This window comes from Myotis brandtii, unplaced genomic scaffold (genome assembly GCF_000412655.1).
Source record: "Myotis brandtii unplaced genomic scaffold, ASM41265v1 scaffold45, whole genome shotgun sequence".
Lineage (NCBI taxonomy): Eukaryota > Metazoa > Chordata > Mammalia > Chiroptera > Vespertilionidae > Myotis > Myotis brandtii.
This window is the reverse complement of record NW_005367209.1, coordinates 6,187,778-6,202,709: the sequence shown is the minus strand read 5'-3', so window position 1 is coordinate 6,202,709 and position 14,932 is coordinate 6,187,778. Positions and strand designations below refer to the sequence as shown.

The 14,932-nt window shown below is 36.6% G+C and overlaps 1 protein-coding gene across 1 annotated transcript in view; it reads right to left on the bottom strand.

Annotated features, from left to right (window-relative positions):
- The window catches only part of RNF24 (ring finger protein 24), a 33,037-nt gene extending 22,308 nt beyond the window's left edge, over positions 1-10,729 (bottom strand). The window contains exon 1 of the mRNA XM_005874683.2: positions 10,580-10,729. Within this exon, the coding sequence (XP_005874745.1) occupies positions 10,580-10,722 (143 nt within the window). The 5' untranslated portion in view covers positions 10,723-10,729. The remainder of the gene's footprint in view (positions 1-10,579) is intronic.
- Positions 10,730-14,932: the final 4,203 nt, after the last annotated feature.

Here is a 14,932-nt window from a genome sequence, read left to right as displayed (position 1 = left end):
ATATATATAATATCTGAAATTAGTCTTTATGTATGATTTGAGGTAGAGGTCAAGATTCTTTTCATCCACATGCAGATTTTTGTTTGACTCATTTATTACAAAGATCCTCCTCCCCCACTGCATTGCAGTGGCACATCTGTTGTAAGTCAGACACAATATGTGAGTCTGTTTCAAGAGTTTTTATTCTGTTCCATTGGTCTATTTGCCTATATTTGTATACTAGGTTGAACAGTGTCCCCTTAAAAATTATATCTAACTGGAACCTTAGGATATAACCTTATTTGGAAATAGTATTTTCAGATTATTTAATTAAAATAAGGTCATATTGGATGTAGGGTGCATATTGGATTTAGGGTGGAAATACAGACACAGGGAAGAAAGCCAGGTGAAGACAGAAACAGAAGTAATGCAGCTATAAGAGGCAAGGAAGGATCCTACCCTAGAGTCTTCAGAGGGAGCATGGCCCTGCTGACACCTTGATTTTGAAATTCTAGCCTCCAGAATGTGAGATTAAATTTCTGTTGTTTTAAGCCACCCAGTTTGTAGTACAGCAGCCCTGGGAAACTGATGCACCTTGTTTTCAATACCATGCTACGTTTTTTTGTGTGTGTTTTTTAAAAAAACTTGTATTTTGAAATAATTTTAGATTTACAGAAAAGTTGCAAAAAATAAGAGTTCACATATACCTTAGTCCCAGTTTTTCCAATGTTCATATCTCACACAACCATAGTACAAAAATCAAAGCAAGTAAATTAACACTGATATATTGATTTAATGTTGATATATCAACAAAATAAGAGACTTTATTTGAATTTCACCAGTTTTTTCACTAATACCCTTTTCCTGTTCTATGACCCAATCCATGTCTCCTTAGCCTCTTCCAATCTGTCGCAGGAGCCTTAGTTTTCCTTTTCTTTCAAGATTTTGACATATTAACCATGATCACTTGTTCATGGAGTATCTACTGGGTCTCTCCACTGTAGTTATTATTTTCCTTTTTGAAACTGACCAACATCTTGGGGGAGAGATGTTGAAACTATGTAAAATCCTATTTATTCTCAAGCTTTTGCCCACTGATTTAGCACTCATCTTGCTTGCAACAATTACTGTAGTGTTTGCCTGGTGGTGGCTTTGTAGTTTCCTAATTCCTTGCATAATTATTAACTGGAATTCTTCTGTAAGGAACATAAGTCCCTTCTCCCTCATTTGTTTATATCACTATGACTCATGGATATTTGTTTTAGTCTATGGGTTAGAATTCAATATGATCATTATTTATTTTATTGCTCACATTGATTTAGGTTTGGCCTTTAGGAGCTTCATCGGGTTGACTTCTGTGTCCTTTTAATGTGCCCTCATCTTTTTCCATGAATTTCCTTGCTTATTAGCACTGAAAGATGTTTCCGGCTCATCTTGTATTTTCCATGCCCCATTTGTGGAATTAGCCACTTCTTCCAAAGAACCTTGGTTCCTTTTACTGGAGAACAGTATTTAGAAAGCAGGATCTGGGTGCTAGGTGAATAGCACTCTGTTTTAAGTACTGGAGCTCTGTAACAAGTTTTGGGATCTGGTATTAGAAGTCCTCAAGCTTTGTTCCTAATGATTGTCTTGGCTACTCTTGGTTCTCTGCATTTCCATACCAATTTCATGAGCTTGTCAGTTTCCACAAAAAATCTATTGGGATTTTGACTGAGATTGTATGGAAGTTATAGATCAACTGGGGAAGAACTGACATCTTTACAAGATTGAGTTTTCAATCTATGATCCTACTTATTATATCTTAATTTCTCTTTATACATTTCTAGGTAGAACACTTATATATCTTTCATTAGATTTATTCCTAGATTTTAGTAAGTTTTGATCTATAAATTATAAATTTTTTTCATTTTCTAATTCATTATTGCTACTACATAGAAAAAACAATTTTTGTATATTGGTCCTGTATCTAATGACTTGCTAAGTTCACTTATTATTTTTAAATAGTTTATCTGTAGAATATTTTGGATTTTTTAATATATACAATCTTCCTGTCTACAAATAATGACAGTTTAAACTCTGCCTTTATAATCTTTAGGTATTTTACTTCTTTATTTTTTATTTCATTTCTTTTATTACTCTTTTTTTTCTGCATTGGCTAGGACCTCTAATACAATGGCAAATAAAAGTGGTGACATCACTACTGGAGGTCAATGGAGGGGAACAGGGGACATATGTAATACTTTCAACAATAAAGATTTAAAAAAATTTAAATGCATAAAATAAAATTATATAACTAAAAATAAAAACCCATCGCTATTAAGTATGTTTTCTCTACATTTTTTGTGCATAACTTTGATTCAAATAAACAAAGTTCCCTTGTAACCTAGTTTTTGATTTTTAAAAATCATGAATAGGTATTAGTTTTTGGTTTTTAAAAAATATGTTACTGATTTGAGAAAGGGAGAGAGAAACATCAATGAGAAACTTCAATCCGTGGCCTCTTGTATGCCCCCCACTGGGTATTGAGCCTGCAACCCATGTATGTGCTCTGACCAGGAATTGAACTGGTGACCTCCTGGTACATGGGTTGATACTAACCACTGAGCACACCAGCGGGACTTTATAAAATTTTTTCCATCACTCCCCCTGCCATTTTTTTTTTTTTTTTTTTACTGTTAATGTGGTATATTGTGTTGATACCTTCATTCCTGGAATAATGTCCACTTGAATATAATGTACTACCATTTTTGCATATCCCTGAATTTGATTTACCAATATTTTGTTCATGAGAGACATAAGTCTGTAAGTTCCTTTTTTGTAATGTCCTTGTGAGGCTTTGTATAATTTTAATCAAAATTATGCTGTCCCCATTATATGAGCTGAGTATTTCTTCTATTCTTTGGAAGTCATTTAAGAAGTATTGTTTTCTTTACTGTTTGAAGGAATTCACTGGTGCAATTACCTGGCTTGTAGTCTCTTTGTAGGAATGTTTAATAACACATTCAATTTACTAGGTATATAGTTATTAATATTTTCTATTTCTTCTTGAGTCAGTTTTCTTATTCCTTTAATAAAAATTTTTAATACTCCTTTATTTGTATTCACATAAAATTAACCATTTTAAATTGTATAATTCAGTGGTGTTTAGTGTGGTCACAATGTTGTGCAACCACCAGCTCTCTCTAGTTTCAAAATTTTTCATCACCCTCCAAAAAACATGAGATCTCACTAAGTGGTCTCATTAGGTCAGTGATGGCGAACCTTTTGAGCTTGGTGTGTCAGCATTTTGAAAAACCCTAACTTAACTCTGGTGCCGTGTCACATATAGAAATTTTTTGATCTTTGCAACCATAGTAAAACAAAGATTTATATTTTTGATATTTATTTTATATATTTAAATGCCATTTAACAAAGAAAAATCAACCAAAAAAATGAGTTCGCATGTCACCTCTGACACGCGTGTCATAGGTTCACCATCACTGCATTAGGTAGTCCCCCTTCTCCTATCTCCTGGTAACCTCTAATCTGCATTCTGTCTTTATGGATTTGCCTATTATGGACAGAAATATGTATGTCTATATAACAAATCATACAATATGTGATCTTTTGTGCTTGGCTTTTCACTTAGCATAATGTTTTTAAGGCTCATCCTAATTGTAGTATGCATCAGTTCTTCACTCCTTTTTATGGCTGAATATATGCTACAATTTGTTTATCCATTCATCTGTTGATGGACATTTGGGTTTTATACATGTTTGGACGATTATGAATAATGCTGTTATAAGCATTCCCGTATAAGTTTCTGTGTAGGCATAGCTCTTCATTTGTCTTGGGTATTCACCTAGAAGTGAAATGTCTGGGTCATATAGTAATTCTATGCTTAACTTTTTGAGAAGCTGCTGAGCTCTTTTCCACAGTGGCTGCACCATTTTACACTCCCACAGGCAACATGTGTGGGTTTCTATTTCTTCGCATCCTCACCAACACTTGTAATTTTCCATATTTTTGAGTACAGCATCTTAGGTGTGAAGTGGTATCTCACTGTGGTTTTAATTTGCATTTCCTTAATGACCAATAATGTTGAACATCTTTTCATGTGTTTATTGGCCATTTGTACAGGGTAGGGCAAAAGTGGGTTAACAGTTGTGAGTATGCAAAAGTTTATTCTTTTATTAATTATTGTAATATCTTCCATATGAACAACTGTACACCTACCTTTGCCCCACCCTGTATATCTTCTTTGGAAAAGTGACTATTTACGTCATTTGCCTATTTTCAATTCAGTTGTCTTTTTATTTTATTTTTTTAAATATTTTATTGATGTGAGAGAAACACATTGACTGGTTGCTTCCTGAACGTGCTCTGACCAGGGCCCAGGCCGGGGAGGAGCCTGCAACCGAGGTATATGCCCTTGACTGGAATCGACCCCGGGACTCTTCAGTCCCCAGGCCGACGCTCTATCCAGTGAGCCAAACTGGCCTAGGCTCAGTTGTCTTTTTAAAAATATATATATTTTTATTGATTTCAGAGAGGAAGGGAGAGGGATAGAAACATCAACGATGACAGAATCACCGATTAGCTCCCTTCTGCACACCCCCTACTGGGGATCAAGCCCGCAAGCTGGGTATGTGCCCTGACTGGGAATAGAATCGTGACCTCCTGGTTCATAGATTGACGCTCAACCACTGACCCACACCAGCTGGGCAATTCAGTTGTCTTTTTGTTGTTGAGCTGTAAGAGTTTTTAAAACATGTGTTAATCTCTTATCAGATATGATTGGCAAGTATTTTTCTCCCATTCTAAAGTTTGTCTTTTTACTTTCTTGATAATGTTCTTTAATGCAAAAATATTTTTAATTTTTTTTAAGTCCAATTTATCTATTTTTTCTTTTGTTGCTTGGGCTTCAGGGGGTGTGCAGGAGGCAGCTGATCAATGATTCTCTCTCATCACTGATGTTTCTATCACTCTCCCTTTCCCTTCCTCTCTGAAGTCAATAAAATGTATTTTTTTTAAAAAGGAAAACAGGTACAGTCTTCATTTAAAAATTTCAGGCTCAAAATTAAAATAATGGTTTTAGAATAGCCTCAATATGCAAATCTGTCTTTTGAAAATGATTATGAAAACCTGAAATGGTTATTTTTGAATGAAGCCTGAAAAATACAATTTATTATTATTTTTTAAGTGATTATGAGGACATGCTCTGGGGTCAGATACAACTGAATTTCAGTCTCAACTCTAACCAACTTCTGTGTATGTGTGGTTGTAGGAAAATTATTTAACTTCTGTAAAATAAAGATACTAAAATTACCTATTTAACTGCAGTGCACAGCACAGGGTCTGACATATATTAAGTGTTTAATAAATATTAATTCCTAAAAAAATATCTAAGAGAGTATGATTAGCAATGCTGAACAGTGCTAAAGAAAATGATAAAACCATGTAGCTTACAGCTGCTACAAATCTGTGGTCTCCATTCTCAATGAAACCCTCCACATTGTTCTCTAATTCTACATATTCAAGCTCAGTATTCTAAGCTTCTATTTTAAAAGCTTGCCACTGTTCTCAAATTTTACCCGATCACCTCCCTCCCCATCATTTTCAACTACTTCATAAAGAAAGAGGTTGCCATGTATGCAGTTCTTTCACTCCCAGCCCCACATTCCTACATATGTATTGTTTTCTGAAGTTACCTTCATCCCTGTCTTAAGAAGGTATTCTCCTGCTTACGAATAATAGTGCTATAACTTTTAGGTATGTCTCTTTTCATCTCCATGATTCATTATTTCTCACAAATCTTCCGTAACTAGCTCATTCTCCTTAATACCTATAAATAGAATATCTATCTATATAAAACCCTAATATGCAAATTGACCGAACAGCGGAACGACCTGTGGAACAACTGTTTGGCGGGGGCGGGGCCTCGGGGGCCAGATGCTCAATGCAGGAACTGCCCCCAGCCTGCAGGCCCCAGGGCAGCCAAGGCAGGTGCCAGCAGGGGACTCCCCAATCAGATCACCCTGCCAGTCTCCCCACAGATCAGCCCTGATTGCTGGCCAAGCCTAGGGACCCTACCCATGCACGAATTTCATGCACTGGGCCTCTAGTTTATATTATAAATCTCTAGCTTAAAAACATAATCAGGCACCAAAATACTTCCTTGATTTCTAGAGCAAACTCCCCGCCCCCCATCTTTTCTCAGCCAAGATTCTTCAAAGATGTTATATTTATTACCTGCTGCTGAAGCTTTGCCCCATTATAGCTTACCTTTTGTCACCCCTGTACCCATGCTACTGAAACTTTTATAAGATTATGGATGCAAACCTAATTGTCAAATGTAAAGCTGACCCTTGAACAATGCATGGGTTAGGGATGCCGATTTCCTGCACAATTGAAAAGCCACATAAAACTTTTGACTCCCCAAAAACTTAATTACTAATAACCTACTGTTGACCAGAAGCCTTACTGATAATGTAAACAATCGATTAACAAATATCTTGTTTATTAGACCTTCCTGGGAGCAGCTGACACAACTGACTCAATCCACTGAAACCCTACTTGTGGAGCACCTCTCTCATGATTTTTTTCTTTCTCCTGCTATCCCTTCCTAGTCTCTTTTATGGGCTCTTCTTCTTTTTTAAAAAATTGACTTGAGAGAAAAAAAACACATTGATTTGTTGTTCCACATATTTATACATTCATTGGTTGCTTCTTGTATGTGGGGATCAAACCCACAACCTTGGCGTATTGGGATGATGTTCCAACCTACTGAGCTACCCAGCCAGGTCAAGGGCTCTTCTTAAATATTAATGTTTCCCTAGGATTTTGTCCTGCATCCATTTTATTTCACTATACACATTATCTCTAGGGGACATTCTTGGCTTCAACTTCCACCTATTATTACATGACCCTCTATTTTTAGACCAGACTTCTCATAAGCTTTAGACCTATATATCCAACTATATACTAAACATCTTGACTGTTACACAGGGAATACAGTTCTCCCATGTGTGAAACAGAAACTCCTTTCACCCAATTTGGCCATCCATTTTCTATCTCTGTGAAGGGATTGCTATCCAACCAACAGCTAAGCTAAAAGTCCAGGAAAAATTCTAAGCTCATAATTTTCTTGTCCTTAATGCCCAGTCACCAAATTTTGTTCATTTTTACCTCCCCAGTATTTTTCACAACCATCCATAACACACCCACACTCTTTAGCTCTACTGTCATTGTCTTGGTTCAAGACTTTCTAGTATCTATTAGGTAACTCAATATTTTCCTTCCATTTTTAGTTTTTAATTTTACCCTTGTTTTTCAGTGTGTAACTAATGACTTCCTAGTAGGAACACCATACTTTCATTTACTCAACAAACATTTATTGAGTACCAATACTGTGCCAGATATTGTTCAGTTTTGGGTGTTTGGGATACAGCAAACAGAACAGACAAGACTCTATCCAGGGAGAGAGATAAATAACAAACATAAATTAGAATATTATATGATTCATTATAAAATAGGATAACTCCTAGCAAGGTAAGAGTCCTTTTGTGTTCCAGTAGTGATCTATTCATAGCCCTGTCATGGGCAACAGATTCTATACTAAAATGTTGTGTAAGACTGTGGTTGGTAGAGGGTGTCTAGTTTAGATCTAAGCTGTGTTCCTCCAATGGTTCTGATGAGTCTAGCTATGACTGGAGGGATCTCTCTGCATGAGAACAGAAGAGCTCCCTAGGAAGGTGCTGAAGAACTTGTTATATTTAAAAACTAGAGGCTCAGTGCACAAAATTTGTGCATGGGTAGGGTCCCTAGGCCTGGCTGGCGATCAGGGCCTATCTGTGGGGCGACCGGCGGGGTGATCGGGGGGGCCCCCCCACTGGCACCTGCCTTGGCCAGCCTGGCACTGCCCACTTGCCAGCCCCACCCCCAGCTGCCACCAGTTGCCTCCCTCTGCAGGGCGATCATAGTATGAAATCATAGCATAAAAACTGCTATGATTTTTTTTCTTTATCCCTTTGCTTGCTTGATTACTGAAAGAAATACGAGGTAAAATAGTGTTTCATAACTTATTTCTCAAAAAATTTACCCAGAATCACAATTGGTATATTAGTATTTTTCCTAAAGCAAACAAAAATCTAAGGCTTAATTAATTCTTTGACATAATAATAAAAACTGTACTATGAGCTATCTACATTTTAGAATATTTTATATAAGCTCTTCCTTAATCTTTTAAAATATTTTTATCTTCTTTTAAGAAATAATTCGGTTTCAAATATCAAATTCACAAATTTGAATTAAGCCAGTATTTGTAGAGAAATTTCCAAAAAAATTTACTAGGTTTGGAAAAAAGGAATATTTTAATGCTATGAGGTCCTGTTTAATTATGGCTAATTCCCTAATTTTTTAAAAAAGCTGAATATTGCCGAAACCGGTTTGGCTCAGTGGATAGAGCGTCAGCCTGCAGACTGAAGGGTCCCAGGTTCGATTCCGGTCAAGGGCATGTACCTTGGTTGCGGGCACATCCCCAGTGGGAGGTGTGCAGGAGGCAGCTGGTCGATGTTTCTCTCTCATCGATGTTTCTAACTCTCTATCCCTCTCCCTTCCTCTCTGTAAAAAATCAATAAAATATATTAAAAAAAAAAAAGCTGAATATTTACATAACATTTATCAAACAATTATTAAAGAAATGTTAGGAAAAGTAAATTTCTAGTAATAAACAGATTTTTTAAAGTGTTTCCTAAATCCTATAATTATATTAGCTAAGTATTTATTTCTCTAAGCAAGACCAAAAAATCATAGGCAGCCAGCATATCTATAAGATACAAGGAGTGATTACATTTTGTGAGAACTTCAGAGGAGATTCACCTTCTGTGAAGAATATAAATTCACTTGTCAGAAAATTAGAAACTACACACTAAATTCACTCAGATTTGACTGTCAGTAAATAAGTACCCTGGAACACTGGGGGCAATAATGAACTATTGCTGAAAAATAATCTGATGATCGTATTTATCTTAACCATAATAATATACTGTACAAACACTAAAAACTATCAGATGTACTAGTATAGCTGTATAATAACATTTAATTTTCTATTATTTTATTTCATAAAGCTCTTTGAACAATACACTATAAAATTTTTTATAGTCTGAGGTTTGGCTTTGAAAATTAGGCCCTATTTTAAATACTTAAAAAGAGAAAAATGCTTGCTTAAACAATTATGAATTAGTCAACTGTGAATCTTTACTGGCCAAATCCATTACTCCTTTAAGTGACCTGTTACCCTTCATTACTTGTCAGTACATGTGCTGCAGAGCTTGTGGAATACTTTGTGATTTATGCAGATAATCAATCACCTGAACACCTGATCAGTTCAACACAAACAGGAGCTTAAAATACTCTTTTTTTTTAATTTTTAAAAAAATATATTTTATTTATTTTTTACAGAGAGGAAGGGAGAGGAATAGAGAGTTAGAAACATCGATCAGCTGCCTCCTGCACACCCCCTACTGGGGATGTGCCTGCAACCAAGGTATATGCCCTTGACCAGAATCGAACCTGGGACCCTTCAGTCTGCAGGCCGACACTCTATCCACTGAGCCAAACCAGCCAGGGCTTAAAATACTCTTGAGAGACCACAAGAATTTGTTTAAAGGCTTGGATCTTATTTGGAGATTGCTTTCTAATCCTTAACGACTTTAGCTAACAATGATGTAGCACTCTCCAGAAAAGCAATCTTGAAATCTTTGTGAAAGTAGATTAAATCTTGGAGACAGACAATGACAGAAGTGTATCCAGTTCAGATGCTAATATGTTGGAAAAACAAATGAGAACAATTTTCTCCTACAATAAAACATCCTATCAGCAAATAGGATTGAAGACTGTATAAAGGTGTTTTATTGACCAGTAGCTCACAGAATGTTAAAGTGTTAAGCCACTTTAAGTTTTAAAAATTTGCTAATTAAAAGAAAAATAAAAAAAAAGAAAGAAAGAAATAAAAATGTGCTAATTATCATTTTGAAGTGGTTCAGAACAGGCCTCCCTAAGATGTGCTACTTTGACTTGTAGATTATTTTGAGCTGAAGGCAACTGAGGCTCTGTGGGTCAAGAGAAATCTTTATCTCTTTCTTAAAGAATCTAACTTAGGTGCTTTGTCTATAATAACAGTTATTACCATAAATAACATTTTATGACCTACAGGGCAGGACAAACATGTAATTACTGAACATCTGCTCATCTTATTTTCCTTCAAATGACCTTCCTCCCCTCTGAAGCCCCAAGGCATTTTATCTCATCCTTAGCTCAGAAGGCCACATATACCTCATTTTAACTTTCTGTCTCTGAATCTTCTCATGTATGTGGAGTCTCTGACTCTCCCATGTATGTGGGGTTTCCATATGTACGTATGTAATTAAATTTGGTTATTTTTCTCTTATTAATCTATCTTGTGTCAGTTTGATTATTAGACCAGCTGAAAGAGCCTAGAAGAGGAAATTTTCTTCCTCCCCTACAATACTTATAACATTTGTTAACCTAAGGGGAGAAAGTTAATTTATTAGTGATTGTTTAACATATTCTAAAGTAACACAGAATGAAAATTGATTACCTAATCAAGTAGCAACAGAAGAGTAAACTAAGGATGAAGACAAATATAGCAGTGCCAAAAACCACAATATATATGTTGAGAGGCAGATTCTGGAATCCAATATTAGGCATCCTGAAGTTGTAATGTGGGAAATCCGAGCTCATGGATGAACTGTGGGGGGAAAAAGAATTTTAAAAATTAGGTTATAAAGACTAAGAACCAAGACAGCATCATCTTTGTACATGCACAGTAGTACCTCTTTATCCTTGGGGAATACTATTCATTCCAAGACCCTCAGTGGATTCCTGAAGAGTACCAAACCCTATATATTTATATAAACTATGGGTTTTTGGATACATACATACCCATGATAAAGTTACCAAAACTGGCTCAAGAAAAAATCCGGAAATATAAAACTCTGTCTTCACAAAAAGGTCCCTGACCCTGAGGGCAATGGATGTGGAAGTCAAACTAAACTTCTATAGATAATTCCTCTGTTATCCAGAGAATTACAGATCTAGAGAGGGAGGTGTGGGGAGGAGGAGGAAGGAAAAGTGTCTCAACTCATTTAAAGTGGTAAGCATAATCCTGAAACCAAAAGCAAAACTATACAGCCAGAGTTCATTAACTTTGAGGCCTTATGAATATGCTTTGTTTTGCCTACACATTTTTTTTTAAAAAAATATGTTTTTCGGGGGAAGGAGGGAGGTCAATTGGGGGAAAATACTTTAAACAATTAAAAAAAAAAGGAAACACATTTTATTGATTTTTAGAGAGAGAGGAAGGGAGAGAGAGATAGAAACATCCATGAGAGACATCGATCAGCTAGCTTCTACTGGGGATAGAGCCTGGGCATGTGCCTGACTGGGGATTGAAACGGTGAACTCTTTTACTTTATTTTTTTGTTAATCTTCACCTGAGGATATTTTTCCATTAATTTTTAGAGAGTGAAAGGGAGGGAAGAAGGGAGGCAGAGAGAGAAACATCGGACCAACCAGGGCTAGGGATTGAGCCTGCATTGGACCAGGGCTGGGGATTGAGCCTGCAACTGAGGTATGTGCCCTTTACCTGAATTGAACCCGGGACCCTTCAGTCTGCGGGCTGACACTCTATCCACTGAACCAAACTGGTTAGGGCTGAACCAGTGAACTCTTGGTTCATGGCTGGATGCTCAACCACGGAGCCACACTGGCCCGGCACCTATACAAAGTTTTAACAACTGAGAACAGTTTAAATTTGGGAGCTTTACATGAGAAAAGCTCAGATGATCTGATAATTCTGAGGCTGCATTCTTGCATGGCAACAATTGCTTGGAACTGAGTGGCTTTGGGGCCTCTAAACTGCCATGTTGTTGCACAATTGGGAGGGGAGGAGGGGCATGCCTGGGATGAGATCAGTATGCTCTCATTTGTCACAATTTCCACTACCCCCTATTACTCCCTAACCAAATATTGGTGATCACTTATTGTTGTGCTTATGCTGTTATTTTTCTTAAATGAGATAAATATTTCTAACTCTATTAAAAAAACAATTTTATACACCAATAATGAACTACCAGAAAACAATCCCATTCACAACTGCTTCAAAAAGAATAAAATACTGAGGAATAAATTTAACCAAGGATGTAAAAGACCCGTGTTCACAAAATTATAAGACACTATAAAAAGAAATTGAAGAAGATACAAAGTGGAAGAATTAACATCATTAAAATGTCCATACTACCCAAAGCAATCTATAGATTCAATGCAATTCCTATTACGATACCAATGGTATATTTCATTGAACTAGAACAAATATTCCAAAAATTTATATGAAATCATGGAAGACCATGAATAGCAACAGTGATCTTGAAAAAGAAGAACAAAGTTGGAGGACTCACACTACCTGATATCAAACTATACTTTAAGCCAGTGGTTCTCAATCTGTGGGTCTCAACCCCTTTGGCGGTCGAACGACCCTTTCACAGGGGTCGCCTAAGACCATCCTGCATATCAAATATTTACATTACGATTCATAACAGTAGCAACATTACAGTTATGAAGCAGCAACGAAAATAATTTTATGGTTTGGTCACAACATGAGGAACTGTATTTAAAGGGCCAGAAGGTTGAGAACCACTGCTTTAAGCCATAGTAATCAAAACAGCATGGTACTGACATAAAAACAGACATATAGATCAATGGAACAGAATAGAGAGCCCAGAAGTAAACCCAGGCCTTTGTAGTCAATTAATGTTTGATGAAAAGGAGGCAAAAAACATATAGTGGGGTAAAGATACAGTCTCTTCAATAAACAGTGTTGGAAATATTGGGCAGATACATGCAAAAAAAAAAAAAAAAGAAAAAGAAAACTAGACCACCTTCTTACAGCATACACAAGAATAAACTCAAAATGGATTAAATGTTAGCCTGGCCAGTGTGCTCAGTGGTTGAGCGTCGACCTCTGAACCAGGAGGTCATGGTTCCATTCCTGGTCAGGGCACATGGTCAGGTTGCAGGCTTGATCCCCAGTAGGGGGCGTGCAGGAGGCAGCTGATAGATGATTCTCTCTCATCATTGATGTTTCTATCTCTCTTTCCCTCTCCCTTCCTCTCTAAAATCAATAAAAAATTTTAAAAGACCACAATTAAAAAAAAAAAAGACTTATGTGTTAGACATAAAAACCATAAAAATCCTAGAAGAAAACAGGCAGTAAAGTCTCTGACATTTCTCTTAGTAATATTTTTCTGATATACCTTTCTCGGGCAAAGGAAACAAACAAAAAAATAAACAAATGGAACTACATGAAACTAAACAGTTTTTGCACAGCAAAGGAAAACCATCAATAAAATGAAAAGATAATCCACTGAATAGAATAACATACTCACCAATGATACATCTGATAAGGGGTTAATATCCTAATTTTATAAAGAACTTAAAAAACTCAACACCAAAAAACCCAAAAAACCAACAACACCAATCTAATTAAAAAATGGGCAAAAGATGTGAATATACACTTCTCCAAAGAGGACATACAGATGACCAAAAACCACATGAAAAGATGTTCAAGTCACTAATCATCAGAGAAATGCAAATTAAAACCACAATGAGATATCACCTCACACCTGTCAGAATGGCTATCATCAATAAATCAACAAACAAGTGTTGCTGAGGATGTGGAGCAAAGGGAACCCTCCTGCACTGTTGGTGTGAATGCAGATTGCTGCAGCCATTGTGGAAAGCAGTGGGCCTGGCTAGCATGGCTCAGCAGTTGAGCGTTGATCTATGAACCAGGAGGTCATGATTCAATTGCCAGTCAGGGCACATGCCTGGGTTGTGGGCTTGATCCCTAGTGTGGGGTGTGCAGGAGGCAGCCGATCAATGATTCTCTCTCATCTTGATGTTTTTCTCTCTCTCCCTTCCTCCCTGAAATCAATAAAAATATATATTTTTAAGAATAAAAAATGAAACTGCCTTATGACCCAGATATTCCACTTCTGGGAATTTATCCGAAGAAATCCGAAACACTAATTTGAAAGAATATACACATTCCTATGTTCATTGAAGCATTATTTACAATAGCCAAGATCTGGAAGCAGCCAAGTGTCCATCAGTAGACTAGTGGATAAAAAAGCTGTGGTACATTTACGCAATGGAATACTACTCAGCAGTGAAAAAGGAAATCTTACCCTTTGAGACAGCATGGATGGACCTGGAGAGCATTGTGCTAAGTGAAATAAGCCACAGAGAAGTAACATATGATTTCACTCATATGTGAAATCCAATGAACAAAATGAACTAACAAGCAAAATAGTGACAGATTCATAGATAGAGAGCAGGTTGACAGCTGTGGGGATTGGGGGATGGGGAGTGGGGGCCAGGTGGGTCAGATGACAGGGTTAAGCAAAAAAGAAGAAAAAAAAAGAGCGAAAACTCATCGACACGGACACAGTGTGGTGATTGTCAGGGGGTGGTGGAGAGAAAGGAGTGGAGGGAGGTGGAGGATATAGGGGCAATAAATGGTGATGGATGGAGACTTGACTTGGGGTGGTAAACATACAATACAGCGTATAGATGATGTGTAATAGAACTGTGAACCTGGTTTCTATCTTTGATTTCCTCATACCAGATTATAGAAATATGCACTTATATTCTCTTTTAATACTTACATGGTTTTCCATATTAAATTAAAATATTTAAATGTAACTGATTCCATGGCATGGAAAAAAGACCTAAAATTGTTTTCTAAATAGTCATTTATTTTATTTTATTTTATCTATCTATCTATCTATCTATCTATCTATCTATCTTAAAGTATTACAAAGAGTATTACACATGTCTCCTTTTTTCTCCCCCTTGACATTCCCCCGGCTTCCCCCACCCCCCAGTGTCTTGT